A 27,555-nucleotide genomic window follows, 5' to 3' on the forward strand; every position below is an offset into this window, starting at 1 on the left:
TGGAGTATAATTTTTAAACTGTTGCAATGAAATGGGAATGATGTTTTGTTTATTTTGTTATTTGTTTGTATACCGCAAATTATACCGTTATCGCAATATTAATCTTAAATATCACATATCGCGAGTTTTCCTCATATCGTGCAGCCCTAATGGTAGGGCTGCTATATAAACTGATTATCCTCTCCCTCCCTCTCACTCATGGTGCAGAGACATGAGCACAGTGGGACAAAATAACTCGACAAAACACAGTAAAACAGCTAAACAACTAAACACATTTGGTCAAAAAGCCACACTTAAACCCAAATCGGTCCAGACAGGCAAAGGGAATGGTATCCCACAATCCCTTGCGGTGCCGATCTAACAGCAGCACCAACGTTACACCTACTTAATTGAATTAATTTGAATGAAAGCAAAACAACTGTCTGAAAACTACATGTTATTTTTAAACTAACTAAACAAAAAAAGGATTTATCTTAACTGAAGCAAATAATTAAGTTAGATCAAAGTAAAAAGTTTATCTTTCCAACATCCATATATGGTCTTATCATCCTCTCACGGTGGAAAAAGTATTATCTGAGCTTCTTCATCCACTAAATCATCTTCAAATGGACACGCCATGCTGCTTCACCTCTCTGAAAACAAACTAACCTTGAACTAAACCTGCTCCAGACCAGGTTATGTTCAGAGCATGAGTTGCAATGGCAACTTGACATACCCTGAAACATACCTCCATTTCTGGAACCCAAAGCTGAGGTTATCAACTTCCTTAGCCTCAAACTTACAGTGGGAGCTAGCATAACCTGCTTTCTGGAATACCCCCCAGTGCTCCATATCAGCACCAGGCTGCATTTCTACATTGGAATTACGTTAATTTCATCAACACTTGAAGAGTTACTGTAGTAAAAACAATGTAAATACTGGAGCTAAAAGGTACCATGTTAAAAAATTAACGAAAATGTATGTTAGTTTGTAATATAGATGCCTTTTTCTTAGTTATTTTTAAAAAAGACATTTGCATTGTGTTCTTTCATTGCATCAGTTCAATTCAATTCAATTCAATTTTATTTGTATAGCCCAAAATCACAACAACAGTCGTCTCAGTTATGTTTAAAGTATGATATAAAATAAATATTTACATCTAAACCTGTTGATGATGACACATTTCTCTTATGAGCAGAGTGTTCACATTTAACAAATAGTCATTTGGATTAAATCGTTATCGCCTGATATGAAAAACTATATTGTTATATAATAAATTCTATATGGCCCAGCCCTACATGCAGCATGTTCACATTTAAATCTCTGTTTCACTGAATCCTCAGAGAAGCAGAGCTTTGTTTAGTGCAGCTTAGCAACCTTTTTTCTGAGAAATGAATCTTTTAAAAAACATTCACCAGGTAAAGATGAATTTAGATGGATGGCAGCAGACTCACACCGCGCAGCATCATCAGGATGGCCGTTGATTCCTCTGGACAGTGATCAGATGTTTCACTCTCAAGCTTGGGTTTTTAAAACATCTGAGGAAAGAAACAAACAAGATTAAATTAGAAATTCAGTTTGATCATTTTTAAATGCAAGATGTTTTCAAAAGATTGCATCTTACTTTTTCTGATGTGTGTAAATTACTGCAGTTCTGAAATTCCTTACTATTCCTCACCATTTTGTTAAATTGTAATAGTTGCTACTTCATTAGATTTAATTGCTCTTTATTAACAAAATGGTCCCCATAAATATTTTTGAGGCATTTATTTTTCATACAATAATTAGGAACTTCTTAAATCTTAAAAACAAACAATTATTGGCTTGAAAGAATCCTGTGAATAAAAGAAAGTAATGCAGATCCAAGGAAGAGAGGATTTTAGAACAGATCTTCTCTGGTTGAGCTCCTATCTTTCTGTTAGCAGCTGGACACACGAACCAATCACACCAGAGACAACTCGGCTTCATGCTGAGATTTCTATTAGAATTCTGTCATTCTGTAATAATTGCATGACAATTTATCTGATCATCTTGTAAAATGGAAATTTGACTTTTTGAGAGCGTTTTAGGGTTGAGAGGAAAAGAGAAAAAGGCTTCATTGCAAAGGCTGGGAATCGAACCTGCGTGGCAGGCCAGAATTGTTCCCCTGAACCACCAATGCTCGAGTGCCCTAAAAAAAGACGAAGAAAAGGAAAATCACAAGGGAGTGCATTCTCCATTTGGTCAGCAATCTTCAAACATGTCATCAAAGTCTGCCACACACACACTGTAATGTAATAGGAAAGTTCTTTTCCTATTGAATTGTCCAATAATGCAACCGAACTGAATTTATAACTTTTAAATCATCAAAGAACACAATCTCAAGCATTCTATAAGAACACAACAGGATTATTATTGGGAAGATGGGAAGAACACCTGGGATGTGTTCATTTAAATCTAGCAAACATACAATAACACTGGTGCTCAAGACGCTGACACACATAAATAGTCATGATTTCTGTGTGAAACCTAATATATTGTTTCCAGCATATCATAATGACAACTCTTAACCAAAGAATCTTCTTAGACATTGATACTTCAAATTAAAGAATTTATCATTCACAGAGAGAAGGGGGTGCACCGTTCCTGGAGATACTGCAATACCAGGTCGATGCGTGGAGTGGACGGAGCAAGCCCCTATTCCATCTCCCTGTTCCAAAAATCAATTTAATATATGGTCCCCGGGTAGGGGACGTATCAGATATTAAACTGATAAGAACAGATACTACACTTGATCTTAGCCAAAAGGCCGAGAAGCGATACCGACCACAACTCAAAGGAAAGAACCTGATTCTGCTTTCTACAAATCTACCTCAAGGTTCTAAAGTGACTACATAAAAACACTCCATCTTTCTATAACTCATGGCAATGAATAACATCAATCGTATAACAGGAATAGATCGATGAAAATCATGAAAATTTGGAAAAACTAAAGACGATAAAGAAGCCTCCGTGTTACTTCCGGGACACGTGGTATGATCTAGTCCTATTGGAAGACGAGCAGCAACATCAACATAAAACAACCATTTTAAGAACGTCTTTATAAATATTCATATCATGTATTTGACTCCCACATCAACAGAATCTCTTCTGTGTAATTAACAACATTAAATCGATGCTTGCTACTAAAATAATGTCATTTTGATGAGACCTGACACCTAACAAATGTAAAGCCCACAGCGCCCTCTATCGAAAACAAGTGGAAATACAGCCTCTTTTCTGGTCAGTCTGAAATCCACCCGCAAAAGACCAATTTAAGTGGGTTGTTTTAAAGACAAAAACCTACAATTTTAAATGTGTGTGACTGTTGAGGACAACTCAAAGCTCGACAATAACTTTTAACTTGACAAAATAACCAGCAAATAGTACCATTAGTAGACGTCTGTACGTTGTTAAAGCTATAAACATCTCAAATGCGGTATTATTTGAAACTAAGACCTTTACAAAGAAAATACACAATGTCACAGCTTGTAGCAGACCCACGAACAATTCCCACAAAAATAAAATTGTGTTTTTGGAACTTTTCGACAAGAAAAGACGCTAATTGATGCTAAATACCTTATTAGCCAAGAAGATCCCTTTGACACGTGAAACCCGAGACATAAAATATTCGCTTGCTTATTTATTTATTTATTTACATAATTAATACGGTTAACATTACAATAAAATAGAAACTTTAGAAGAAAGCTTGGAAGAAAACAGACGTACTTTACCCATTTTACCGTCGACATCTGCGGAAAAGTTAAAATGCACGCGACTAGAAACGACGAGCGTATTAAGCCGCACATGCGCAGACTGCAGAGAAGTGTCCTTGGAGGGGCCAGCTTCATCTATTACCAGTTAACAAAAAATTACTATTCAAGTTTGGAAAAGTGTCTCTTTATGTCTTGCAGGTTTTGTTTCGAAAACCAGATTTTGGCTAAAACATTTTAATTTAAAACATAAAGTTGATTTTTATTAGCCTGAAAAAAATATAAAAACACAAACATAAAATATCTACAGTATTAACTATAATTATTAAAACTACATTTAAATAAAAACTATTTTCATAAAGGACTTTATAGTATGAGGTTCCATTTGTATGAAGTTCCATTTGTTCCAAAAATATCAAAATGCCTCATATAAATCGGTTGGCTCTCTATTCCAGAGTTGTTCTTCATGTTTGTTCCATCAGTTTATGGTGTAGAACTGGGTTCTGTTTTTTTAATTCTTTAACCGTAAGATGATTAACTTTTAGAAAATCCCATTTCAGCTCAACCTGCTTTTGATCAACTAAACCTCATCTTACTGTTCATCTCAATCCATGTTTGTTCCAAGGAAAATGTCAAAATAGGGCACATTTTCCTTCAATAAACAACATTTTGTTGTGTTATTTTTCTATTATATATTTTATAAGGCTTCTGGCTGCAAAGAGCTGCCTGCAGTGAGTGGTTCCTCTGGTTCTGTCGTGGTCAAAGAGGAGGAGTCTGACTGGTGGAGAGAAAACAGTTTGCCCCGCAGGACGGAGGTGGAATCTGGATCCGATGTGGTGAGGAGTTACTGCTGTCCCAAAAACACAAGGATGATCCAGGAGTCAATCTGGAAGAAACCCGATAGAACACAGTAAAGACCAGAGGAACTCTGCTAAATGATGCTGGTTCAATACCTATGGAAGTAAGCTGACGGACTAGTAGGAAAGGCTGGAAAAGCTCATCTGAAATCCAGACTGGATGAGTGGAGATGAGCTGCAGGTGCATCAGGAGTTCAGTTCAGTGATCTGACACACCTGTGGAGACAGACAGTTATTTTACTTTCATTCAAATCAATTCAATTAAGTCAGTGTAACTTTGGTGCTGCTGTTAGATCGGCACCGCAAGGAATTGTGGGATACCATTCCCTTTGCCTGTCCAGACGGATTTTGGTGTAACCCCTGTGCTATCCTATGACCCCACCCTTACATTGACGTGTTCTCCCTACCATGACAAAGGTGGATAAAGGTGGAAAGATTTCATGTGATCCATGGACACCAGTGAAGATCACAAATCATTGAAGAAAAAAGGTTCAGAGCACTGTCTAGTGGGTCTAGATGACCCAACTCCCAAGGTTAAAGTACCTAGGATAGCACAAGGGTTGCATATGAAAAAAAATATGAAAAAGAAAAACCGAGGAGTTTGAGAGAACAGTTTTCAGTTTTTATCATCTTTCCTTAAATGACAAAAAACCTGCAAACAAAGATCAAAGGCAGCTTCAGTAAAGAAGCATCCTCCTCCTCATGGACCTCCATCTTTGGAAGTCTCGGGTTGTGTTCGAATTCCCACCCTGACCCCGCACTACTAAAAAAAATCTATATTCTGTTGGATATGGACTCACAAATTATTTCCATTGAAAATAGGTGATGGTTTCCGGTTCCAGTCCTTTGGCTGGTTTTGCGAATAAAAGCTCAGTGCAGCAAACATCAAAAGAATCATTAAGACAGTAAAAGCACTCACTTCCCATCAGCTCATTTGACAGTTCCGCTTCCTTTCAGCTCATTTGACATATTAATTTAGGTGGGTGAACCCTGTTTCGAGGTTGTAAAAATCATTGTCGTCCCTGGGTGGGCTCGAACCACCAACCTTTCGGTTAACAGCCGAACGCGCTAACCGATTGCGCCACAGAGACAACATGCCTCACCATCCCAAAATAATGTGTCTTAAAATTTGTGTACAGGTCTGAGCTACGTTACATTTGAGTCTTTTTTTTGCTCTCTTTTTTTAAAGCTCAAACCGCTGCTGCAACTTTAGATTTTTACAGACCCATTCTGATGAAAATCCTGTTCTTTGATGTTTTTAACATGTTCATGTGGGATTATTCTGATGACAAAGGACATATATTACGAAACTGTATCCTAGAAAACAACTAGGGATGTATTGGATCATCATGGCTGATCTGCCTGCGTGGATCAGTAGCCACAGTTCGCGATCCGTTGCATCCCTGAAAAATGTTACCTTAAACTGGCATAATCTTAACTGCAACACCACTAGGAACACTTTTACGATAGATTAAGATAATCTGAGTGGGACATAAATCGATCGCACCGGCACCACTCTATTCAGTTCTTTATGTATAGTCAATGATCCAGAGAGAGACTACCTTGATGATCCCAAGTGCTCGCTTTGGTGAAAAGGTGAAAGACCAAATTCACTTCCTTTCAGCTCATTTGACAAATTAATTTAGGTGGGTGAACCCTATTTCGAGGTTGTAAAAATTATTGTCGTCCCTGGGTGGGCTCGAACCACCAACCTTTCGGTTAACAGCCGAACGCGCTAACCGATTGCGCCACAGAGACAACATGCCCAACAAGTCGTCCATGTAGGGTATTTTACTGGGTAAAATGCACAGCCACCCTTAAGTAATGAGGACAACCAGCTGTTCGGATTTGGTGTGCATTCTAAGAAGACCTGGAGGGATGTCTGAAAGAAAAGGGAACATGGATATGCATCATTTATCCTCATGAAACAGTGTGTTTCAGGCAGCAAAATGAGGAAGAAGGCTCAGACTAAGAGCTCTTCTGTTCCTCTTTTTTCTAATCCTCCAGGTCTGTGCCAGACTAGACGTTCATGCTGACGTTAGGAAAGATGGTAGAAATGATGTTTCCCATCTTTTCAGTATCTTCGTTAGAGATGGAAGATGATGAAGAGTTGGAGAGAATGATGATTTCTGTATCTCAATCCATACTCCTCCCTTTACAAGGTAAAACTAAATCACTCACAAGTACACACTGAGTGTTAATTACTATTTCGGATTTGAACCTGTTTTCTTATTTCTTTTACTGAAGAGCAGGGACGTGTGGTGAAGAAGATGACAGGACCAACATGTTTAAAAACAATCCCAACAGCTCGCAGCTCAGGTGGTTTAGTTTTCCAGTAATATCAGTCAAAATTGCAAGTTCAGATTCACCAAATTCATATTCATCATATTCAGCAGATATCTCCTCCAATAGCACCTTGAAAATACTGTGCTGTTTTGCTTTGCCGCTGAGGTTGTTTATGATTTTCACAACAGGAGTCATTATATGTCCAGAGCCAATCACTTCTGCACATAAGCCTATTGGTGAATGAAGCAGCGGTAATGAAGACATTTTGGAAAGTCTGGGTCAGCTTTACAGTGAGTGATGAAACCTGTTTGTCTATTGATCATAGCAGGAGCCCCGTCTGCAGTCACTGCTACCAGCTTTTCTAATGGTACCTTTTTCTGCACAAAAACTCCTTCACCGTGTTATACATTTCAACTTCTCTTGTACTTGTCTGTAAGGGCAGTTGTGGCAAGAGTTCTTCTCTTGATCTTAATAAAAACCAACAGCTGCGCTGTACTGCTGCTTTCCACAGACTCATCACACTCGATGCAAAACCACCAGCACTTTGGAATCTCCCGGTCCAGCTAATTGGCCAAGTTATCAAACATAGCTGACACTAGTCTAGATTTTGTAGTGGAAATTAGATCACTTCCATTTTTTCATCCTTAGGTACAGTGTTAGTAATTATCATCATTGATTGATTGACAACTTCTTAATCTGAAAATGCCTTCTTCTTGATGAGAAAATGAGCAGGTCTGAACGAAGCTTCGGTTGAAGAATTTTTTTTCATGCTATATGCAAAAGTCCCCCCACCCCACCCCCCACCGTCTACCTACTGGCTGCTGTCATGTTAACAGTAGCTCGCAGCTCCAGAATGCAGAAGGAAGTACGACATGAAAAAGCTTAAGCAGGGTGTTTCTCGCGGGGCGGTCGCCCATGTCAGGCAGTCGCACGTGCTCGAGCCCGCTAAATGCTACTTGTAGCTTTAATCTTATTTTTTTTTACTAAAGAGCAGGGACATGTGGTGAAGAAGATGACAGGACCAACGTGTTTAGAAACAATCCCAACCCAACCAAGCGAGCAGCACCAACGTGCACACATCATGCATCACGTGTTGATTATGTTTCTGTATAGTTGAAAAACTGATATTAGACTACATGTTAGTCTTAGATCAGTCCTTTCTTTACACTAAGCACTTTTAAATGTGTCTGTTCAAATAGAAGAATATTCATATGTTTGGTTTATTTTCTTTCAGGTTCACTGAGTAAAGGTCTAGCTGCTGCTGCTGCTGCTGCTGCTGCTGCTGCTGCTGCTGCTGCTGCTGCTGCTGCTGCTGCTGCTGCTGCTGCTGCTGCTGCTGCTGCTGCTGCTGCTGCTGCTGCTGCTGCTGCTGCTGCTGCTGCTGCTGCTGCTGCTTCTGTCATAAGCCAGGATCACCTTTTCCTTTCTGCTGTTTGCTGGTTGGCCACGTTCAGGCCTGTTCTAATGCAGGTGTTTTGTGTGATTGCTTTTGTGATGACGAAGGTATTCATTGTTCGTTGTCGAAAAAAAATAATTATTTGTGTAATATCAACTAATGCAAAAATTTACTTTTTAAAGATAAAGTTAATATTGTGATGACTACTGACAAAAGTGGGACACATTTCTTATCCAACAATTAATTTTTTGCCTGTGTACAATTTGCAAAATTGGCTCATGTTTTAAAGGCAAAATCATGAAATTTCTTGTTAAATTTGTCATTTAAAATCCAAAAAAAGAAACTTTCTACAGATATTTGTAGCCAAAAGACTAAATATTTGAAACTTTAAAAAGCCAGAATGAGCCGTCATTATTCCACCTGCATGGTTTAGATGTAATTACCATCTAATAACAAAAGATTTGGTCCGTTAGTAAATTGCTGCAGGACAAATGCAATCCTCAACATTTAAAACATTTAACAAGTCATTTTTATGGATGTTAGGCAGAAAAACCATAAATAATTATCTGGAGACTGGCAAAAGTTAAATTTTTGGGATGATGACATACATAATCTATTACTGCAACAACTTTTCTGTGCTTTATCTCTTACTTTCACACTGGCAGAAGACAAGCCTATTTGTTTATTTAAGGATCAAGGTAAAGCCATTCTTCCTGGGGGTCCACCTCTAAAAATACATGTTACAAGAGTTTTGAGTAAAGATTAATACAATAATAAATAGCATAGTCATAGTCAAATGAGGCAAAACTGTAGAATGTGGGAAATTCTTAACTGACAAGAAAGAAATCAGCTAATGTAATGCTATGAATTATTGAATTCTTGCGATTAGCTGTAAAAACAATTGAAACATCCTTACAAAGAAGGAAGTGTTGCTGCTGTGCATCTTCATCAACAGAATGGAACCAGATGACTCAGAAATTAAGAAAAAATGTCAAAAAAGCCAGAGTTTTATTTAAAGAGTTTGAAACTTCTTGTTGTTTTCTCTTTTTTGTGTGTATTTTACTCTTGAATTGATCTAATCTTTAGTGAGAGTTAATCCGAAAGGGTGACGGGTTTCTATTTTTTTCTGCCTACATCTTACAGATATTTAATTTTTACATTATCTATAATTACATAATAATCCAAACTTAATATTAGCAGTGACAGGTTGCGGGTAAAGGACCAGGTTAAAACTATAAAGGTAATATTTGATCACCTCGTTTTTCTAGAAACATGCAATCTTGACTAAATGGCTAATTAATTCAAATCTGAAAACACATATTTGACAAGAGGATTTCACATTTCAACCATGTTCAGGTAATCTAGGAGGGATAATCAGGTCCGTGCATAATTAAATTAAAAGAAAATCTATCACAGAGTATCACTTGCAAGACATTTTTTTAAACTAATGTCTTTTTCTTTATGATTAAGTTTTGTTAGTGAAGGAATTATGCTGGTTTGAAGGGAAACGGTATAAATATCTAATCTTGATTTGAGTGAGATTTTTCTTTTCTCACTTTGCTTTTGATAAAAAAAAACAACAATTATTTATTTTTCTGAAAGCCTTCTTCGTTAACAGCCTTTTACAAACCGGCCTCAAACATTTGCACAGTCCTGTATTCAGATAATGAACAGAGCAAAAGCCACACGTAGAAAGGTGTGGAAAAACGCCTGGTGCATCCTGAAATGACCTCAAGCCGTTTCACCTGCAGCTGTAACAAACGGCTCAGAGTCAGAGAGACAGCAGCTGAAGCACTAAAACTATTCCCCACAAGCATGATCGGTTACCCATAACCCCCTATTCCCTCAGGAAAGAAAAAAAGGTAGTGAAAATCCCCTCCCCTCCAATTTATTCCATCCAGGATTATATACAGTACTCAAGTATTAGTTTGATCAAAAAGGAAGTTTTGATCTAATTTGTTGTCTGCCTTCTGTTCTGAAACAGGCAGATACTTGCAGTAAAGAGGAGAACAACAGGTGACGACTGACCTCGCTCTGGTTTAGGAAACTGTTGTCTGTGCAGTTTGTTGACTTTGTGTTCCTGATGGAACAGGAACCACAGGAGGATGAGGAGACAAACATGTTCAAGCTAAAGGCTGTGAGACATTCTCCAACAGAGACAGTCTGCAAGAACAAACGCAACCAACTCAAAGAACGGATGGTCAAAACCTATAAAGATAGGAAAGAACTCCAAGATACTTCAGTGACACCAGTCAGCGAAGGATCTGTGAGATCTACAGTATCGCCTCAACACACAAAGAGCTTAAAAACACTGAGACGTCCTCCCTTCTCAGCTCTGATCCAGCCTCTACAGCAGAAACATACAGACTGAGTTAGAAGACATCCTCCACAGCTCAAACAATAATTGCCGACAATGACTGCATCAAAAGGTTGAGCAACAAAAGTAATAAAGCCTCTGTCATTTTGGTGTTTCCATTTGTCCTCAAATTCTGTGAAACATTAAAATAAAACTTTTTACATCTGATTTTCAATGATATTTATAAAGAACTATGGGGAAACCTCTGTCATTCATTCCTAAAACGCTCATTTGGACATTTTGCTGGAGCCAGCAGTAAAGCATTTTCTAGGGAGGACGTCACTCTCAGTAAAATTCTTTTTATACAGTCAATGGTGTAAACAGAGAGCTCTCAGCAATAGGGAGGGGAATGTGTGTGTGCGTGTGTGTGTGTGTGTGGGGGGGGGGGGGGGGGGGGGGGGTGTTGCTACATGCCAACAGACCCACCCACAATTTGGAGATGCATTTTCTTGCATTTGTACAAGAAACGTTTTAAAAAAAAATTTGTGGCTAGAACTGAAAACCGTAATGAAAAACCACTGGGAACTAGGGATGGGTATCGTTAGGGTTTTAATGGTACTACTACTCTTATTGATACAGCTTATCGATCCGGTATTTATACGATACTCTTATCGATACTTTTTGAGGATGAAAAATAAATAAATAAATTAAGAACAAAAAGTGTTTTATTTCCTCATTATGCAAAAACGTTTTTTTTAACAAAACATTTTATGTTCCAATACAAACCTGGAATGCACGTGGATGTGCTGGACCAGGGGTCTGCAACCGGAACCTCTCAAAGAGCCAATTGGATCCGTTTCCAACTGAGATGAAAGCACAGGGAGCTGCAACACTAGGTGTGTTAGAAAAAATGTTTTTGCCAATATGTCGCGATAGTTCATTTAGTACTTGTATTGATTCAAAATGCTGTCAGGATATTAAATTGTTTTTATTCTTCGTGCGTGATGCTTCCTTTGCTCTTTTGTCCATTTTCCACAACCTTGAATAGACTTTACTGTTTGTCAAACACCCAGAGTTAAGATGAATGAGAAGATGGAAACAAAGTCACTTTGATGCAGACTCCAGTTTATTTAATCCAGTGAACCCAATAAATTATAATTTTATGGATGACAACTAATTTATTAGGAAGCAGCTGTTAGGTTGTTGCGGGTCTGACATCATAAACGGTCAAAGCCCTGCCCCCGCGTTCGACCCCCCCCAGCGTGTACATTGGGTCATCGCAGCAGCAAGGTGACAGGATCTTAGGGGCGCCCTGACGCAAATTTAATTAATTATACGCGGAAATGAAGTCTAGGGGGAAAAAGAAAGATTTGGGGGGGGGGGGGGGGGGCGCGCTCATTTGTCCCCTACCAGATCGCCACTGACTGTCTCTCCAGAAAAACTTTCCATCCTATAACAGACTCTGGTCGCTGTTCACAGCTGCTGTCTTCCTCCTGCCTGCTTACTCTACCTGATGCGCCCCCCCCCCCGTGCACACAAATAGCCAGACAGACCTCTCCTCTTCAGGGAGAATAGCAAAATTTAAAAATTAACGGCAAATTGACCAACTTGGTGGGTTAAATATGGCAGATAACGTTTATATCTTGTGGCACTTCTCCAGAACCGATAGAACCGTTGGTCAGGTCTTCACGATACTGCCGTCTTGAAGAATGTTGCCCCGGGGGTCGTTCAGTACCGGGGCCCGGTACCCATCCCTACTGGGAACACTTTGAAATTAGATCAAAAGAAGATCAGAGTGAGATTTAAGAAAAACGCAATCCATTTTTTAATTTGTTTATTTTCTTAGAACAAAATTCTCCACCTTCGGACACAGACACAAAACTGAACAGGCAGCACTTAAAATGAAAGAAAAACAAGATATAAAATTTCAAAGTACAACTTCCTGTTCCGCTGCTCAAGAACCACCTGATCATAACAGCAGAGAACCAACATGCTGCTTAGCTTCATATCAAAGTAAAAGACAACTTGCAGTCCAATAATCTGGAACTGACACCATTGTGGGGCATAAATACCAAAAATTTAGTTTATATTCTAGTCATTATATCAAACATGAACGCGCACGTAAGGATTTTTTCCTGAACAGTGAAATGCTTCAGTTTATGGTTTTTGTTTTAAAGTTACATTTGCGGTGAGCAGTCATGAAAAACGTGGGAATGACGGACCAGACTTCATCCTCACGATTCAAACGGCCTCAGTTGGCGTGCTGGACAGTGGAGAAGCAAAGCTTCAGGGTGTACGGGTACGGACCGGCTGGAACGCACACAACAGACTCTGAATTAGGCAAACAGAACAGAAGCATGATCGGGACCGAACCGATGTGGTTACAGGGATGATTCAGGACTGTTGCTTTTGGCTCACCTGGGTTCTTCATCTGGTAGTGGTTCATCAGGGCCAGGGCTTCCATAGCGTCGTTGATGGATTCCCACTCCAACAGACCCGACGCGCTGCGGTCACTGGGGGCAGCGCCGCCTGGTGGTTGAAGCAGCAAAAACCCGTTTTGGATGAATCAGTCGTGAACTTTTAAGGCGCAAGCAGCTCCTTTGTGTGCAGAGGCTTAACTGAGAGGGAACTCACTCTTTCCGGTGAACATTTTGACATTAACGGGACTCTTCACACCAATCTCCTCGCAAATCTGCAAGGAACGCAAATGGATGATGAAACGGTTTCCTCCTTAACCTCTTAGGTGGGCGCCAGGCCCTTAGAGGTCACACCCACCTCAGAGAAGATCTCTGTTGTGACGTCGGGCTGCGCGTTGAAGAAGTGCAACACGTTGCTTGGGTGCTGGATGCGGTTCTTGGCCGCCTGCTCGGGGGAGGTGAAGCGGTTGTTCCTGGAGCCGTGGAAGTCTTTGAAGCTGCTCGATCCGTCTTCCAGCTCATAGCTCTGACCGGGAACGATGGCCTGCTGCTTTGAGACGCTGAGGAAAGACGCGGACATCTCAGGTTAACAAACAAGTCCAGTCTCTCACTGCAGACACACGTTCTCCGCTCTGCCTTTTGCACGTCCGTTTTGGAGGTTAGTGAAGTTCCCTTTACTCATGAACTTCTTCAAAATAGAGAACATGAACATTTGGAGACGAATTTCTGGGATCTCTGTACACAAACGTGAAATGGCATAACTAGGGATAAAAAAATAAAAAGGCCAACAACAATTCCACCATTTATGTAAAAAATCTCAAACAATTAAAAAAAAAAAAAGTGTTATCCCGATATCAAGCTGTGCAATGCGCATATCGCAAAAGTCAGCAAAAATCGCATTAAATGGTTACCTTATATGTGCTAAAACAATCTTGTGGCAGCTTGAAGCATTTAACGAATCAAATAAATCCATTTATGCATCTGACCAATCGGATGGACCCTTTTTTTTTATAGATGTTTGCATCCTACCGCAACGAGGGTCATTTATAGTATTAATTTTTAACTGTTGTAATGAAACGGGAATGATGTTTTTGGTCATTTTGCTATTTGTTAATGTACCGCAAATTATATCGTTATCGCAGTTGGTGCCCACACTCGTGAAGTAGGAACTTTTGAGTTAGAGGTGTTCCTTCTTGCACTTCCTTTTGTTTCCAGGTTCTAGGACTTTGATTCCAGGAGACAATGGCTCCTTAACTTGATAAGAAGAATTTGGATGATTAAGCAAACAGCTTGTTTACTTTTTCCACGGGGATGTCCCGATCAGTTTTTTTTTTGTTATTGTGGAAAGTTTAAATGTAGTCACAAAGACTTTTAAAACCACAAAAATAAACATTTCTGAAGACAGACTTTTTGACCAGTTTGAACCAGTGACTGTCAGTTTTATTTGAGACTGTGAAACACCTGAAGCCCTCAGGTTCCCCCTCTGATGTGGTTATTTAAAGAGGTTATCACTACTCTGGGACCTGCAGTTCTTGCTGTTGTAAACAGCAGCCTTTCCTCTGGTGCGTTCCCTAGAAACTGTAAACATGCTACTGTTCAGCCATTGATCAAGAAGCCTAACCTGGATCCCTCTATGCTGTCCAATTTTAGGCCCATTTCCAAACTCCCTTTCCTCTTGAAGATTCTGGAAAAAATTGTGTATGTCCAATTGAAGGATTTATTAGATGAAAATGGCAACCTTGAGGTTCTCCAGTCTGACTTCAAACCTCTACACAGCACCAAGTCAGCTCTGCTCAGGGTGTTAAACGACATCCTCTTAGCCACAGATGCTGGGGACCAGGTGGTTCTGGTACTACTGGATCTTACGGCTGCCTTCGACACACTAGATCACAACATCTTGATCTCCCGGTTACAGCAACTTGTAGGCATCCGTGGCACTGCTCTGCAGGGGTTTACGTCGTATTTAAAAGATAGAACGTTTTGTGTAAACCTCAATAATGTTCAATCTTCCTCTGCTCCTCTACTGTACGGGGTCCCGCAGGGTTCAGTCCTTGGGCCTCTGCTTTTCTCCCTTTACCTACTCCCCCTGGGTTCCATTCATAGAAAGCATAACTGTGCTTTTCATTGCTATGCGGACGATACCCAGATATAGGTGCCAATAACAAAGAAGGATGCCCACTCCATCAGCCCTTTGATTAAGTGCTTGGAGGAATTAAAAATCTGGATGGCTCTGAATTTTTTCCACCTCAATGAGAAAAAGACAGAGGTGGTTGTCTTTGGTCCCAGTGGCAACAGTGAGTCACACCCAAAGCTCTGGGTTCTCTCACTCCATCTGTTAAATCTACTGTCACAAACTTAGGAGTGAAGATGGACAATGGTTTTAATTTGGACAAGCAGATCAGTTCGGTGGTGAGATCCAGCTTCTTTCAGTTAAGGCAGCTTGCCAAATTGTTTTTTATCAAGAAAGCACTTTGAGACAGTAATCCACGCCTTTGTTACAACTCAGCTTTACTGAGTTGTAACTCTCTTTACTTTGGTGTCCCTCACTCATCCTTGTCCCGTCTCCAGCTGGTGCAGAACACTGCTGCACGCTTGTTAACTGGAACGTGGAAGACAGAGCATCTCACACCAGTTCTGGCTTCTCTCCACTGGCTGCCTGTCCATTTTAGAGTTGGTTTTAAAATTCTTTTATTTGTTTTTAGGTCTTTAAATGGTCTGGCTCCACCCTACCTCTCTGAGCTGCTACAGCTGCATTCCCCTTCCCGCTCACTTAGATCAGCTGCTCCTAGATGTGCCAAGGACACGGCGGAAAATCAGACGGGACAGAGCATTTGCCGTTGCTGGCCCCAGCTTGTGGAATGCAATCCCTATGCAGGTTAGGCAGGCCCGTTCTTAGCTTGATTTTAAACCCAAGTTAAAAACTCACTTTTTCTGGCTTTTAACTCTGTGTGAGTTGATGTTTTTATTGGTTTTATTTATTTTATTCTGTTTGTTTTGTTTTTATTCTGCATTGTTAAGCACTTTGGTCAGCTTCTGCTGTTTTAAAAGCGCTTTATAAATAAAGTTGTTTTAACCCTAGAGCACCACCGCCGGGTGATTCTCACGCGAGCAAACCTATTTACATGAATTACAATATGTTGCGTGTCTGTGCCTTCACCAGGGAAGTCTCACATGTCCCAAAAATCGGGGGAACAAAGACCAGGTTTCTAGTATCATTTTTTTTATTCTTTTTTAATTTTTAGGAATTTTTTGTTATCAAATTCCAAAATTTTCAATAATTTTTTAGGCATGTTTTGTCATTTTGTGACACATACCACAGATGAAAATAAAAGAAAACCACTCTTATTTATCACGTGTTGCCATACTTTTTAGGTGTACTATATCAGGTAAAAATTACCTGCCAAACGTTTCGTCAAAGCGAAAGTGTTCTAGGGTTAAATAATAAAGTAAAAATGAAGGTGAAACATTTTTGCGTTGGTGTAGTGAATTCCCGTTTTAAACTCCTAATTTACTGGCAGGTTTCTGCATGTTTGTTCCCACCACGCGAATGCGGGTGTGGTCACACAAAAGCTTAACTCACCACACATTCAGCTTCTGGCCAAACAGGAAGTTGTTGTTGAGGTGAGTGATGGCACGATCCACCGCATAGCAGTCACCCATTTCCACCATGCACGCTCCAGGTTTACTCTTCATAAACTTCACCTGCACAAAGCCAACAAAACAGGATTTACCCGTTTACGTCCTGACAAAAAGCTGAAACTCATTGAAGCAGAAAACAATGAGCTTAACAGACGTACGTCGACTGCAAGCATTTTTTATTTATTTTTCTAAGTCATGTGTTGAAAGATCTACCTGGCAGATGTCTGGTTTAAATGATGCATTAAAAATCTACCTGACTGACATTCTTTGCCCTGAAGTTTACCTATGTGTGAAAGGATCAACAGCAAAACCAACACCAGCTTAAACACACAAACAAACGGCTGTGTCAACACGGGCACGTTCGCTCGAGACACCCACCCTCTCTACGTTTCCATAGAGACAGAAGATGTTAAAGACGCGGTCTGCGTTCATCTTGACCGGGTCGAGCCCGTAAACCATGACGACCGGCGAGTCTGCGTGGGCGCCGTACTCGCCCGGCGGGGGTGGGGGAGGTCCGTAGTTCGGCCCGTAGCTTCTCCCTCCACGTCCCCTCATGGTAGGCCCCATCCGTCGACCCTCGTAGGGTGGGGAGCCATAGTTTTCATCGTAGCCGTGGTAACCGCCTCCTAGCAGAGCAGGGAAGCATGTAAGCGACAAATCTGAGCGAATCCAGACGGACTCCTGTGTCAATACATCCTTTAACGCCGGAGAGTTACTCTTCCGACTAATATAACTATGAACAGTTTATGCAATTAATGTAATTCCAGTGGATTCGTACATTAATTGCAGAAACTTTTAAAAGTTTAAAAGTTGTCTCTGGTGTTGAAGTCCCACCCAAATCACTTTTTGATCTATTTTCAAAGCGTTTCCAGAGGTCCTTTAATAATAATTATTCTGTTTTTAGCCAAAAAAAAAAAAAAAAAAAAAAAATCATTTTCTAATAAAAAATATATGAAGATAAATTCACCTCAGACTTTCAAGTGGAATTGTTCGCCTGCATCCTGGATAATAATCCATCTGTTAGCGGTCTCCCACTAGCTTACAGCCCCTCACACTCCCTACCCAACATTACGGTGCCACAAAATTGGCGAGCAATACTGGAGGTATCCCGCCGTACAGTTCAGAGGCAGATGCCAGTTCGGACGAGGAAACAAAGTCGTACAGGGAGCGTGCGAATTGCCGTAGTAGCTTCTAAGTCACAAGTGCGATCTTTTTCAAATGGCTCTTGATTTACAACAATTTGAATAAAGAAATGCTCAGAAATGGAATTTTAAGCTTAATTTCCTTCATTCCTGCGAGAAAATTGCCACAAGAACATGTTAAAAACAGTATTTCTAATTGGGGTGTGTCTTTAACGGGATAAGGAAAGTGTGTAAAATAATTTACGCGGTGTGGATTTCCCCCCCAAACGAGGCATTAATCATAACATTGTTTCCGGCGGAGCTGAAGTAATGTAAAATTCTGTAACTGATGTAAACAGAAAGTAAAACAACCTTTGCGGTCTGAAATATGTCAGTTATTTTAGGCTTGGGCAGGGCTCGACATAACCATTTGCCCGTTGGCCCGGTCCTGTTTCTCGAGCAGTACGGACCACAAGACTTTATTTTTCACTTGTCCGCTCAGGCTACTAAAATATCTAACTGTTAATATATTGTTCACCTTTTTCAATAAAGTATATTTTGCGAAAACGTGTAGATTCACCTCGTCTTCGTCGCTTTGAAAGTTTGACATACGCCATGATTGTTTTGGTCGCATCGTGTGCACCACGCATCTCCGGAACAATGTTCACTCTCCGCATCCGCCGGAGCAACTTAATGGCGCGAAAATAGCTTGGGAAGTTGGACAAGGAGACATCAAACGCACAAAGATGTTTCTCAAACCTCCCCAAGATGGAGTAATGGGTGGAATTAGTAGTATGGACAGCAAGATATTTAATGAATGGATTGAAGATGAAACTGTGCACTAAGCTTTAAGCTGAATGTCAATAAAATCAAAGGCAACTGCAAATACCTGAATCTCAGACTCAAATGCAGTGTAATGTCAAAGTACTTCATTTTGTTTTTCTTTACAACACTGTAAGCATCAAGTATTTCTAGTCAAAAGCTGAATGATCTCAGTAATTTAATTTTATTTAATTTTTCAATAATTTAATTTAATTAAGTAACTAAAAAGTAAATGTAACTTTGCAACTTTAAACAAGCAACTTTGCAAATCTGAACAACATAACAGTAATTAAGGATCTAAAAAGTAAATGTAACTTTGCAACAGTAACAAAAAGCAGAACCTCAAGGCAGTCAGAGCAAAAAAGTAAATAAAACTTCTTAATTATTGATTACCAACAAATGAGAAATAGCAGTGATTAGAAGCAGCATGAAAGCTTCTAGTGTTTCCTACTACACTGCAGTGCTCTTCAAAAAAATCTCAAACAGACTAGAGCAGATTTAAGTTAGATATGGTGTATTTTCAGTAATTGAAAAGTGTATAAATAAGTGTTAGATGTCACCAGAATACACCAAATTGCACCATATTAAAATTTTCCGGGGGGGCATGCCATAAAGTTGCGGCGTCTGTCGCTTGGGTCGCGCTGTGCCGGGCCAGTAACTTTGAAAAACTACTGGCCCTGTGGGGCAGTGAAAATCTCTGGGCTATGTCAACCCCTGCTTGGGCGAGGTTGGCCTTACCGTACTCTGGTGGGTGGTCCCCCAGTAGAGCGGGCTGCCTCGGCCGCTTGTTGGGATTGGCGTTCATGTCCTCTGAAAGCAGAGAGGAGAGGAGAAAGTAGAGGTCATCGAGGGCTGGCGCCAACCTTGGTGTGAAAAAACAACAACCACCACAGAACAGCTTTGTTTATGTTCGTCGACCACTTTTGGAAACCCCTCCAGATTATAGCACAACATGCATTATCAGATCATGTGACCTGTGAGAGCAGCAGCAGGAACATAGCCCCCCCACCCCCCGTCCACATTACACTCCAGACTGACTCCAAGAGGAAACCTTTCATTTGGCATCAGAACTAGTTGTAGAAATGGGGAGGGTGAATAACTATGGGGAAAAACCCCGAACACGTCCACAATGAAACCTGCGAGCCCACAAAGAAACAGGAAAAGATGAACACAACGTGGATGCAGATGATCACTGAGCGGTGTGTCACAGATGACTTTAAAGTAAAAAGTTTGTATGCTCACACACACCTGCACTGCTCCCATTGCCATCTGCATCACCATCTGTACAAGGTACACAACCATACACAATCAGAATGGAAGCCAGGTTAATCAGGTTAGCTGTACAGGACTAAGGAAAGGAAGTAACCCCAGTAAACTGCAGGAAAGAGCCGATAAAACTAGCCTGCCCTCGTCTGAAAGCATCTCAGAATCAAAAGTGGATAGGATGGACCGTAATGTGCTGATGGCTCGGTGTGCCTGCAGACGCTTTAAACCCAGCAGCTTCTGAGTACATTAAACTATCCCAGGTCAATGGAGTCACACACAGATGGCGAAACTTGTGGCTTTAATGCCAATAGTGGGGGAACCAATACAAACGCAGGATTTCAGAACCAAAACCATCAGCCTCTTTCAGAAACAAGAAGTTTAGCCTGTATGAGAGGAGGGGGGGGGGTAATGTCTGTCTCGTGTGGCGATGTTGTTTGCCGGGCTTTGGGTCGTGTGGTGCTGTGCAGGTATTTCCCGAGGAGGGTCTCGATTTACTTACTGCATCTTCATTAACAGTGGGAGGACATTTGCCGTAGCAGCTCCACCACACTCCTTTCAGTTCATTTCATCCCACACTCATCCATTTCATCTTTGGAGGAACTCTCCAGCTCAGGGTCCTTTATCAAGCTGATTTGATCATTGCTGGTGTTGGTTGGTTTCCATCCTTTAGGGTTGCATTTTTGGCTGATTGAAGTTGCCATAGAGCACATTTCAGTTCGGGGAGGGGGGGTTCTGGCTCCTCTTAGCCGCAAATTGCCAAACCTGCATTACATGGAAGGCGTTACACGGAAATCAACTACACTTCTAAAAAAATAAAAAATAGAAAATCTAAAAAGGGATCATTTGCAAGAAAATGAGAGGTAGACACAGGTGGACAGAGCAAGAGAAGCCGAATTCCATGTGGGAGGGAAACATGGTTGTACAGAAACTGACTGGGTGTGCTGGATGGTGTCCTGTTTTCCTCTCGTGTCGTCTCCACTGTGAATGGCTACGGCTGGATCAGTTGCAGAAAAGTGTGGAGCAGTGCAGCCCAAAACGGTACGTGAAGGGCTGGGATGCTGCAGATATGCCTGTATCAGTATGCGTCGTCTGTGGCAGTGAGTCCTCTGGTGTCCGCTCGGTGTTGTACATCTGGCGTGCTTCGTGTGTCTTTCATGGCGAGGAAAAAAGGGAAAGAGGGGGGAGGGACCAAGTGTAGCTTGGTGCCCAAAGCTCCCCGCACTCATCGAGTGTCTTCTGGCCTCTGAGTGGTTTTGTCAGTACGTCGGCGTGTTGGGTGGATGGTGTCTTGTAGGGTATCTCCTTGTATCTTGGAAGCTCTGGCCCTCTGTATGAGAGTGTCCTCACTGAAGATGTGGAGATGGTGGCTGCACATTATCAGCGTGTTAATTTCTTTCCCTCTGGTGCACAAAAGCCGTGTGCGTGTTCTTTGGAGATGGCAGGCGACAGGTCCACACCTCTGCTCTCACTTCTTAGTCTCATCACAATGAAGTGAGCACCAGAGGTTCTGATGAGTTTGTCGAACCCAACGAAATTCAGAACCAAAAAAATAAAATAAAAAAAATGGAGAGAATTTCACTCCATGCGACAGAAGACACTAAAAATGTTCCCCTTAAAGGCTACAAAAACAGATTCCCGGGTGCGGAAGCAGGAACGGCAAATGCAATCACAAAGAGAAAGAAATGCTCCAAACGAGTTTGTGTCATGACCTGAAATCTGTCAGCAGCAGTTCAGTCAGGAGGAAATGTCTGTCAGTCAAATAAAAACCCAGCTGAGGAGAGTTGACCCAGTTTTTTAATCACTTGATTTGTTCCAGTTAGTCACCGCCCCATCAGCATAGTGTTAGTGGACAGATCAAGATCAACTGTCAGATTAGATTTACGGAACGACAGTTTTATGCGTTTTTCTCTCTCTTTAAAAGAATTAATAAAAATACTTGATGACAAACTTTCGACAATAAAACAGTTTCCCAGAACACAGGTGTTCAGACTGGATGTTGTCCCATAAACTTTTGGTTCAACCAGCAGGGCTGCATGCCACAGGCAGCAGGAATACCTCCTGCAGAAACCCACCGACTAATTTAAACGTCTAGACACTTCCAGTGTGGAGACACTCATCTTTCTGTCTGCAAATGCGTTCCTGCCAGTCCCACAAAACAACAGTTGTGTGTTTTTTGTGCAGTAAAAACGGCATCATCTTCTGCACATGAAGCAGTAAGGTCACACCAACCTTCCTGGGACGACCAGAAGGAGGTCATTTGGGTGTGACCCCTCTGTCTTTCTTAAACTAAATGAAAGCCCCCGCGCTGAGGGGCGAGCCGGTCAGCCTCAGGTCTTTAAGTAGGGACTGTTTGGAGGTTTTACCTGGCCCCCCCAGGTTGGGGTTTGTGTAGTCCCAGGTGTCCTGGTCATTCTTGAACACGTTCAGGCGTGTGGGCTGTGAAAAATAAATAAATAAATAACATGTACGGGTAAACATGTTCTTGTGGGTCTTCTAATGTTCTCACATTATAAAACTTGAATTTAAATTCTTTTTCAGTTTTCCAGCAACAAACCAAACGTTTGGTTCAAAATCATCGATTACATGGTTCCTGATTTGATACGACAAGGTTTTTAAACCTTGAATGAAGAATGAACGCAGCGCTTTGAGCGTCTGGAAAACCGGCGATAAATCTGATCCTTTCTTATTATTAAGGTTTGTAAACCGCATCAATGAGGGGTTCGTGCCAACTGCTTTGTGCTTTAAACACATTTGTTCATTTTTATTTCCTCTAATGAAAATTGTGTTTTTTAACGTTTGTGGAATTTATCACGATGGAGAACATTTGTAATGAAGATTAAGATTAAAAATCGCACTTCTACGTATTAATTTTACTCAAATTGTTGTGAATGCCATTTGATTAAGCCTGTAGCAGTGACGTAAGCGCCACAATCGGCCGGCCACAAGCTGCCTGCTGATGCATCAAATGCAGACAAACAGATCCACAAACGTCTTTGTTTTCCTCGTCTGCGCTGGAATGTGGATCTGAACTGTACGGTTGGTTATCTCTGATGCCGTTCCCCATTTTTGCAGCCCCGCTAATGGCAGGTTAGGAATGTTAGGAGCTGTAAACTAACAGGATAGAGTGTAAACAGATGGATGATGGGAAATGGTGGCAGGCTTACTAACTCATTGGACCCAACAACTAGCACTGTAGCTTAAAAACCTTTTTTCTACCAAATCATTTCCATATAGAAACATGCACATTGGTTTGGTTTGCATGACTCTGTGCAGCAGACAAAACAATTAGTTGCCACGGGCTACTGCAGTTATCCAGTCCTGTGGATGCATGTTCAGAAATGTCAGCTGCAAACGTTATGGGAATGCTGCACTGCAGGCGATCACTGCTGAGGGGGTGGGGGGAGCATTCTGTCAGAACACAAATATTGCAAAGACGCTTAGTGGAAAAACTGACACCTGAGAGGAAACTCATCGCCAAAATGAAATAGGCAGATAGCTTCTTCACACCCAGAGGAACGTTTTCTGGGCCGTTTTCTTTTTTTCTTTTAAGAATTAACCTGTTCAGAACTGCTTTCTAATGATTTACCCCAGAATAAAGTCAGATTTCTGGCGTTTTTGCCTTTTAGTCTATTTCTGCGCGGGGAACGGGCTCTTCTTACCTTTGCGTACTCGATCTTTAGAGTACAGCAGCCAGAGTAGATGTCGGCTCCGTTGAGCGAGGCTTTCGCCCGCTGAGCACTTTGCACGGAATCAAACGTGGAGACAGAGTTAAGAAGTTTACGTCCAGAGATTCTGACGACGCTGAAGAGTTCTGAAACGCCTTCCAGAACAAATACATCAGCATCTTATTTAAAAGAAAACAAAAGAAAAAAGGATATTCAACCATTGCCTGGACTCCGTTCTTTCTGAAGATGACGATTCTCTGGACAGGCCCACAGTTGTTGCAGATGGTGTAAAGAACATCCTGGACAACAACCAGACTTGCAGTAAATCCACACAGTCATCAAAACAATGCAACAGTTTTTAGATATCAAGTCACAGTTAAAAACTAGGCGCGTTTTTGTTTTTCTTCTGAATGTCATTAATCAAAGATGGATCTTTTTTGACTTTCTGGAATTTATTCAGATAATCTAGATCCCAGCCGAGTTACGACGAGCTCATAGTTCCACTTTGACAGAGTACTATTGTCTGGAAATCTAAAAAGAAACCAGAAAAAACGTCTTTGTGGTTTGTAACTGAAATATGACTTGCTTTGGCAACAACATTTGGGGACTATTTATTCTGAAGTTAAGCTTTAGTTTATTATCTATGACATGAAAAACTTAAATGAACGTGATGAAACTGGGCTTTTATCGTGTTTTGACACTTTTGACTTCTTAACAGTCATCTACTGCAACAGATTTAGAGTAATTTTCCTTAAGTTTTTTTTTTTGAGCAACAGTTGATATGAGCTTATTCTGTCTAATCCATTTCATTTATAAAGCATCAGTTTAGACTATGGGCTGTCTCAAAGTGGAAATAAAAGACTGAGCCTGAATGATGACATTTACGATCCAATTCAGTCCAAAAGGCCAGAATATGGTGGAAGGCACACGTGTCAAACTCAAGGCCCGCGGGCCGAATGTGGCCCTCCGTGTCATTTTATGTGGCCCTCGAGAGCATAAAAATGTTATATTTCTTAAAATAAAATTTGATTTGCATTTATTCACATCTAAGGGGAATTGGACTTGAACATCGGATTGGGCAACTATACATTAGGACTTAAACACTGTCCATATAAACTAACCTGACAAAATCAAATTTAAAAGGATTTATGCTAGAATAACAAGCAAACATATCTTTTCTATGCAACTGTAATAGTCTCTTTAAAAAGTTATAATAAATAAATAAATGAGCTATTTAACATTAAGGAGTAGGTACATTTATTTTTCATTATATTTAGTTACATGTATAATTTATATCTGGCCTTTTAAGGACAGCCACTATGCTGATGTGGCCCTCAGTGAAAATGAGTTTGACCCCCCCTGCTGTAAACAATATGTCAAAAAGAAACGCATTCATAAAGACAAAAGTTAATACTTAATACTATGTGCATATTATTACAGAAAAAATATGAATACAACATTTAGTTTTACGTTTGACATGTCTGTTGTGAATACGATTACTTTGTTTTAAATATAGAATTTCTGTTAAATCACTGTCAAAAATCTGTCATGGGGTCACAAGCATTTACAGAGTCCTGAAACAGATTGTTCACATTTGCACAAGCATTCTGCCGTTTATTTAATAAACTTAAAATTAAATAGAACTTTTTTAGGATGTTATTGGCACTACGGGGAAATGACCTGGTTACTATAGCTCTGTTGAAAATTGAATAAAACCTAATACAGCGATCTCCGGTCACCAGCCGTCAACAGCTGACCGTGTAAACAACGCACCAGTGAATAGTTTCAGACCCAGAAGTGCTGCAAAACAGTCCAGAAAGCGACAGCAGAGACGCTTCTCTACTGATTAGCTGTATTTTTTAAAAGTGCATTTCGGAGCTAAAGAAGGCTAATTGGTAGCTGATTGTTGCTGCAGTAAAAAGATAAAATTAAATTTAAAAATTTTATTTTAGAATGTCTTTCTTACCATGGCTACGGTTATCCTACTTTAGCTCAGAGTTAGCTTTCTGATTTTGTTTATTGTATCTATTTTCTTAATCCACTGTCTCTGTTTCGGGGTCACGGTGCCCCTGGAGCCTGTCCCGACTACTACTGGGCAAAAGCGGGATACACTTGGACAGGAGTACATGTTTAATGTTTAAAGGCTGCACACGCTCATCATGAAGCAGCTGGCTGAGAGTCAGGATGTCCTTGTGGGGTGGAAGCACAGAAACCTGGTTTCTTTATTACAGATTTAACCACTAACCAGGTTTTCCAGGTGTTTCCAGATTAAAGGCCCATAAAAGCCTCCAGTGTTGGTTTAAACTATAATAATTTCCCAGCTGCTCTCTCCTCCTGTGTAAAACCTTCTTTGAACTCTTTGCCTAAACCAGTTCAATTAAAGTTGACAGGGAAAGGATGCAAACAGCAGACAAGAGATGTTGATGGGTTTGATTGTTTTTCTTTGTGAATGACCTGCTCGTCAGCTTCATTCTTTCAGAGATTTCACTAAACCATGAATTTAATGACTATTGTCCCATGGATGCTTTGTCGCTTGGATTGGTCGGATAAGCACACGCCGAAGATCGTCACGTCTGGACGAAACAAAAGCTCGCCACATTCCCCAGGGCTCATTTACCGTGGTGATGGGGTAGATGGGGTTCATGATTGTGAACAGAAGGACGTTGTTGACACTTCTGGAATCGTCTGAGTCTCCCGGTCTGGAGATCTTCTTACTGGTGGAGTAGTTTATGAAGGCTGGGTGGCCGGCGATGTACACCTGGTTGTCTGCGGCGTAGGTTACGGCTGTGGATGAACCGTTCATGTCCTCATACTCCACCAGCGCCTGGCGCTTGTTTGGCATCACCACCACATAACTGAAACCAACAGGTGGTACTTGCATCAAACATTTGTTTATGATGAAACCATTCAAAATAAGAGTCTGTACAGTTTTTTTTTTCCAACCCACCTGATGGCTCCAAACTCTTGCAGGGCCTCCACAAGGTCAGCCTCGGTGACGCCATCCACGAGCCCCCGGACATGAACCACCACTGAGGGGAGGGTCTTGTGTGGGTCTTCGTATCCCTGCGTGAAGGAAGTCACTCAGAAACCTGGCGTACACTGGTGGTCAGATAAGAGGCCGTGGCTCGCGCGTGTTCAGATCAAGCTGCAGCCTCCATCAGGTGGGCTGGGGGAGGGGTCAATTAGCCGCACGTGCCAATCTTATGTCTCATCTTACATCATTCCACATTTTTTTCTTGACAGTTATTTTTTTATATCAAATGCTGGTTCTGTTCGAGTAAACTGTGGGGCTTGGAACGCCCCGGTTCGGGTTAGAACGTGAAGCTAGCAGATTGCTAACTTTCTCCGGGCTGGAACAAAGGCGGGCTCGAGGAAGGCCCGGCCGCAGAGAAACCACCCTCACTGCCGCTGAACACAACCCCGTCCGCTAGCTTCATTTCACGGGCTCCTAAATCGACGCTGCGCCTCAAATGCACAACACAAAACCCACAGAAAACGCAGCGCAACGCTTTCATTTTACGCAAACCAAATGACCTACAACAGCGACACGCGATCCGCTGCACATCAGAACGGATAAAACTCATCGAGAACCGCGCGAACCGCGCTTCTTGGGTGTCTCTGTTCAGCTATCAGCAGTATCTACAAACGAACCGAGCAAATGGAGTCAACTCACTGTGGCCATTCCGTCGGTTTTCTGTCTTTTAGTTGCCCTGCCGTCCTCGTTGTAGTAGCGGCTCGCCGCAGTAGCCATGTTGTCCCGGTTAAAAAGAGAGGTGGTAGTGACGAATAACTGAAATGGACGGAAAAATCATGAAAAACGAAGCTCCGCTAACCCCGCCCACTTTGAGGAGACGGCGCCTTCCAATTGGCTCAAGCAGTTGTCAGTAACTCTTTGACTTCAATTCCAACCAATGAGATTACCAGAAAATTCTGCAGAAGTGGATTCGTTCATTCCCACTGAATGTTGACTTCGTGGAGTTTTGAAAGCTATTATTTTCTACATATTTAAGTTTTCTTAAGAAATATGGTTTATAGAAAAAGTTACTGACACAACTTTAAACTTAAGACGTACTTTAAGAC

The 27,555-nt window shown here is 41.2% G+C and overlaps 1 protein-coding gene, 3 long non-coding RNA genes and 3 other non-coding genes across 12 annotated transcripts in view; 1 reads left to right on the top strand and 6 right to left on the bottom strand.

Moving 5' to 3' along the window:
• Positions 1-3,082, bottom strand: part of LOC105358209 — a 40,991-nt gene extending 37,909 nt beyond the window's left edge. The window contains exons 1-2 of one of the 2 annotated variants that reach the window (XR_002874482.1): positions 2,100-3,082; positions 1,395-1,517 (exon numbers count right to left, since the gene is read on the bottom strand). This is a non-coding gene — a long non-coding RNA (uncharacterized LOC105358209). The remainder of the gene's footprint in view (positions 1-1,394; positions 1,518-2,099) is intronic. The other variant, XR_002874483.1, reaches the window with a different exon arrangement.
• LOC111948528 lies at positions 2,589-2,779 on the bottom strand. The gene has a single exon (XR_002874541.1). It is a non-coding gene; the product is annotated as a U2 spliceosomal RNA (small nuclear RNA).
• A 511-nt stretch (positions 3,083-3,593) lies between the features above and the next one.
• LOC110016176 lies at positions 3,594-6,348 on the bottom strand. Of its 2 annotated transcripts, none has more exons than XR_002874492.1 (3): positions 6,130-6,348; positions 4,686-4,783; positions 3,594-4,596 (listed from the first exon to the last, which is right to left on the bottom strand). It is a non-coding gene; the product is annotated as an uncharacterized LOC110016176 (long non-coding RNA). The 2 variants fall into 2 exon arrangements; XR_002291466.2 differs by having other exon boundaries at positions 4,664-4,783.
• On the bottom strand, positions 5,585-5,658 carry trnan-guu. The gene has a single exon. It is a non-coding gene; the product is annotated as a tRNA-Asn (tRNA).
• Positions 6,252-6,325, bottom strand: trnan-guu. The gene has a single exon. It is a non-coding gene; the product is annotated as a tRNA-Asn (tRNA).
• A 3,402-nt stretch (positions 6,349-9,750) lies between the features above and the next one.
• On the top strand, positions 9,751-10,773 carry LOC110016148. The gene is made up of 2 exons (XR_002291433.1): positions 9,751-10,265; positions 10,342-10,773. It is a non-coding gene; the product is annotated as an uncharacterized LOC110016148 (long non-coding RNA).
• Positions 10,774-12,362: 1,589 nt separating this feature from the next.
• hnrnpl (heterogeneous nuclear ribonucleoprotein L) lies at positions 12,363-27,280 on the bottom strand. Of its 4 annotated transcripts, none has more exons than XM_011482195.3 (14): positions 27,149-27,280; positions 26,423-26,538; positions 26,093-26,330; positions 23,689-23,774; positions 23,470-23,566; positions 22,174-22,246; positions 19,793-19,825; positions 19,283-19,354; positions 16,980-17,227; positions 16,543-16,664; positions 13,321-13,522; positions 13,180-13,237; positions 12,964-13,074; positions 12,363-12,855 (listed from the first exon to the last, which is right to left on the bottom strand). In XM_011482195.3, the coding sequence occupies exons 1-14, from the start codon at positions 27,224-27,226 to the stop codon at positions 12,797-12,799; spliced, it is 1,593 nt and encodes a 530-aa protein (XP_011480497.1). In that variant the 5' UTR covers positions 27,227-27,280; the 3' UTR covers positions 12,363-12,796. The 4 variants fall into 4 exon arrangements, with proteins under 4 accessions (XP_011480497.1, XP_011480496.1, XP_004075256.1 ...); XM_011482194.3 differs by having other exon boundaries at positions 12,363-12,876; XM_004075208.4 differs by lacking the exon at positions 19,793-19,825.
• Positions 27,281-27,555: the final 275 nt, after the last annotated feature.

Source organism: Oryzias latipes, chromosome 13 (genome assembly GCF_002234675.1).
Source record: "Oryzias latipes chromosome 13, ASM223467v1".
In the NCBI taxonomy this organism is placed as follows: Eukaryota; Metazoa; Chordata; class Actinopteri; order Beloniformes; family Adrianichthyidae; genus Oryzias; species Oryzias latipes.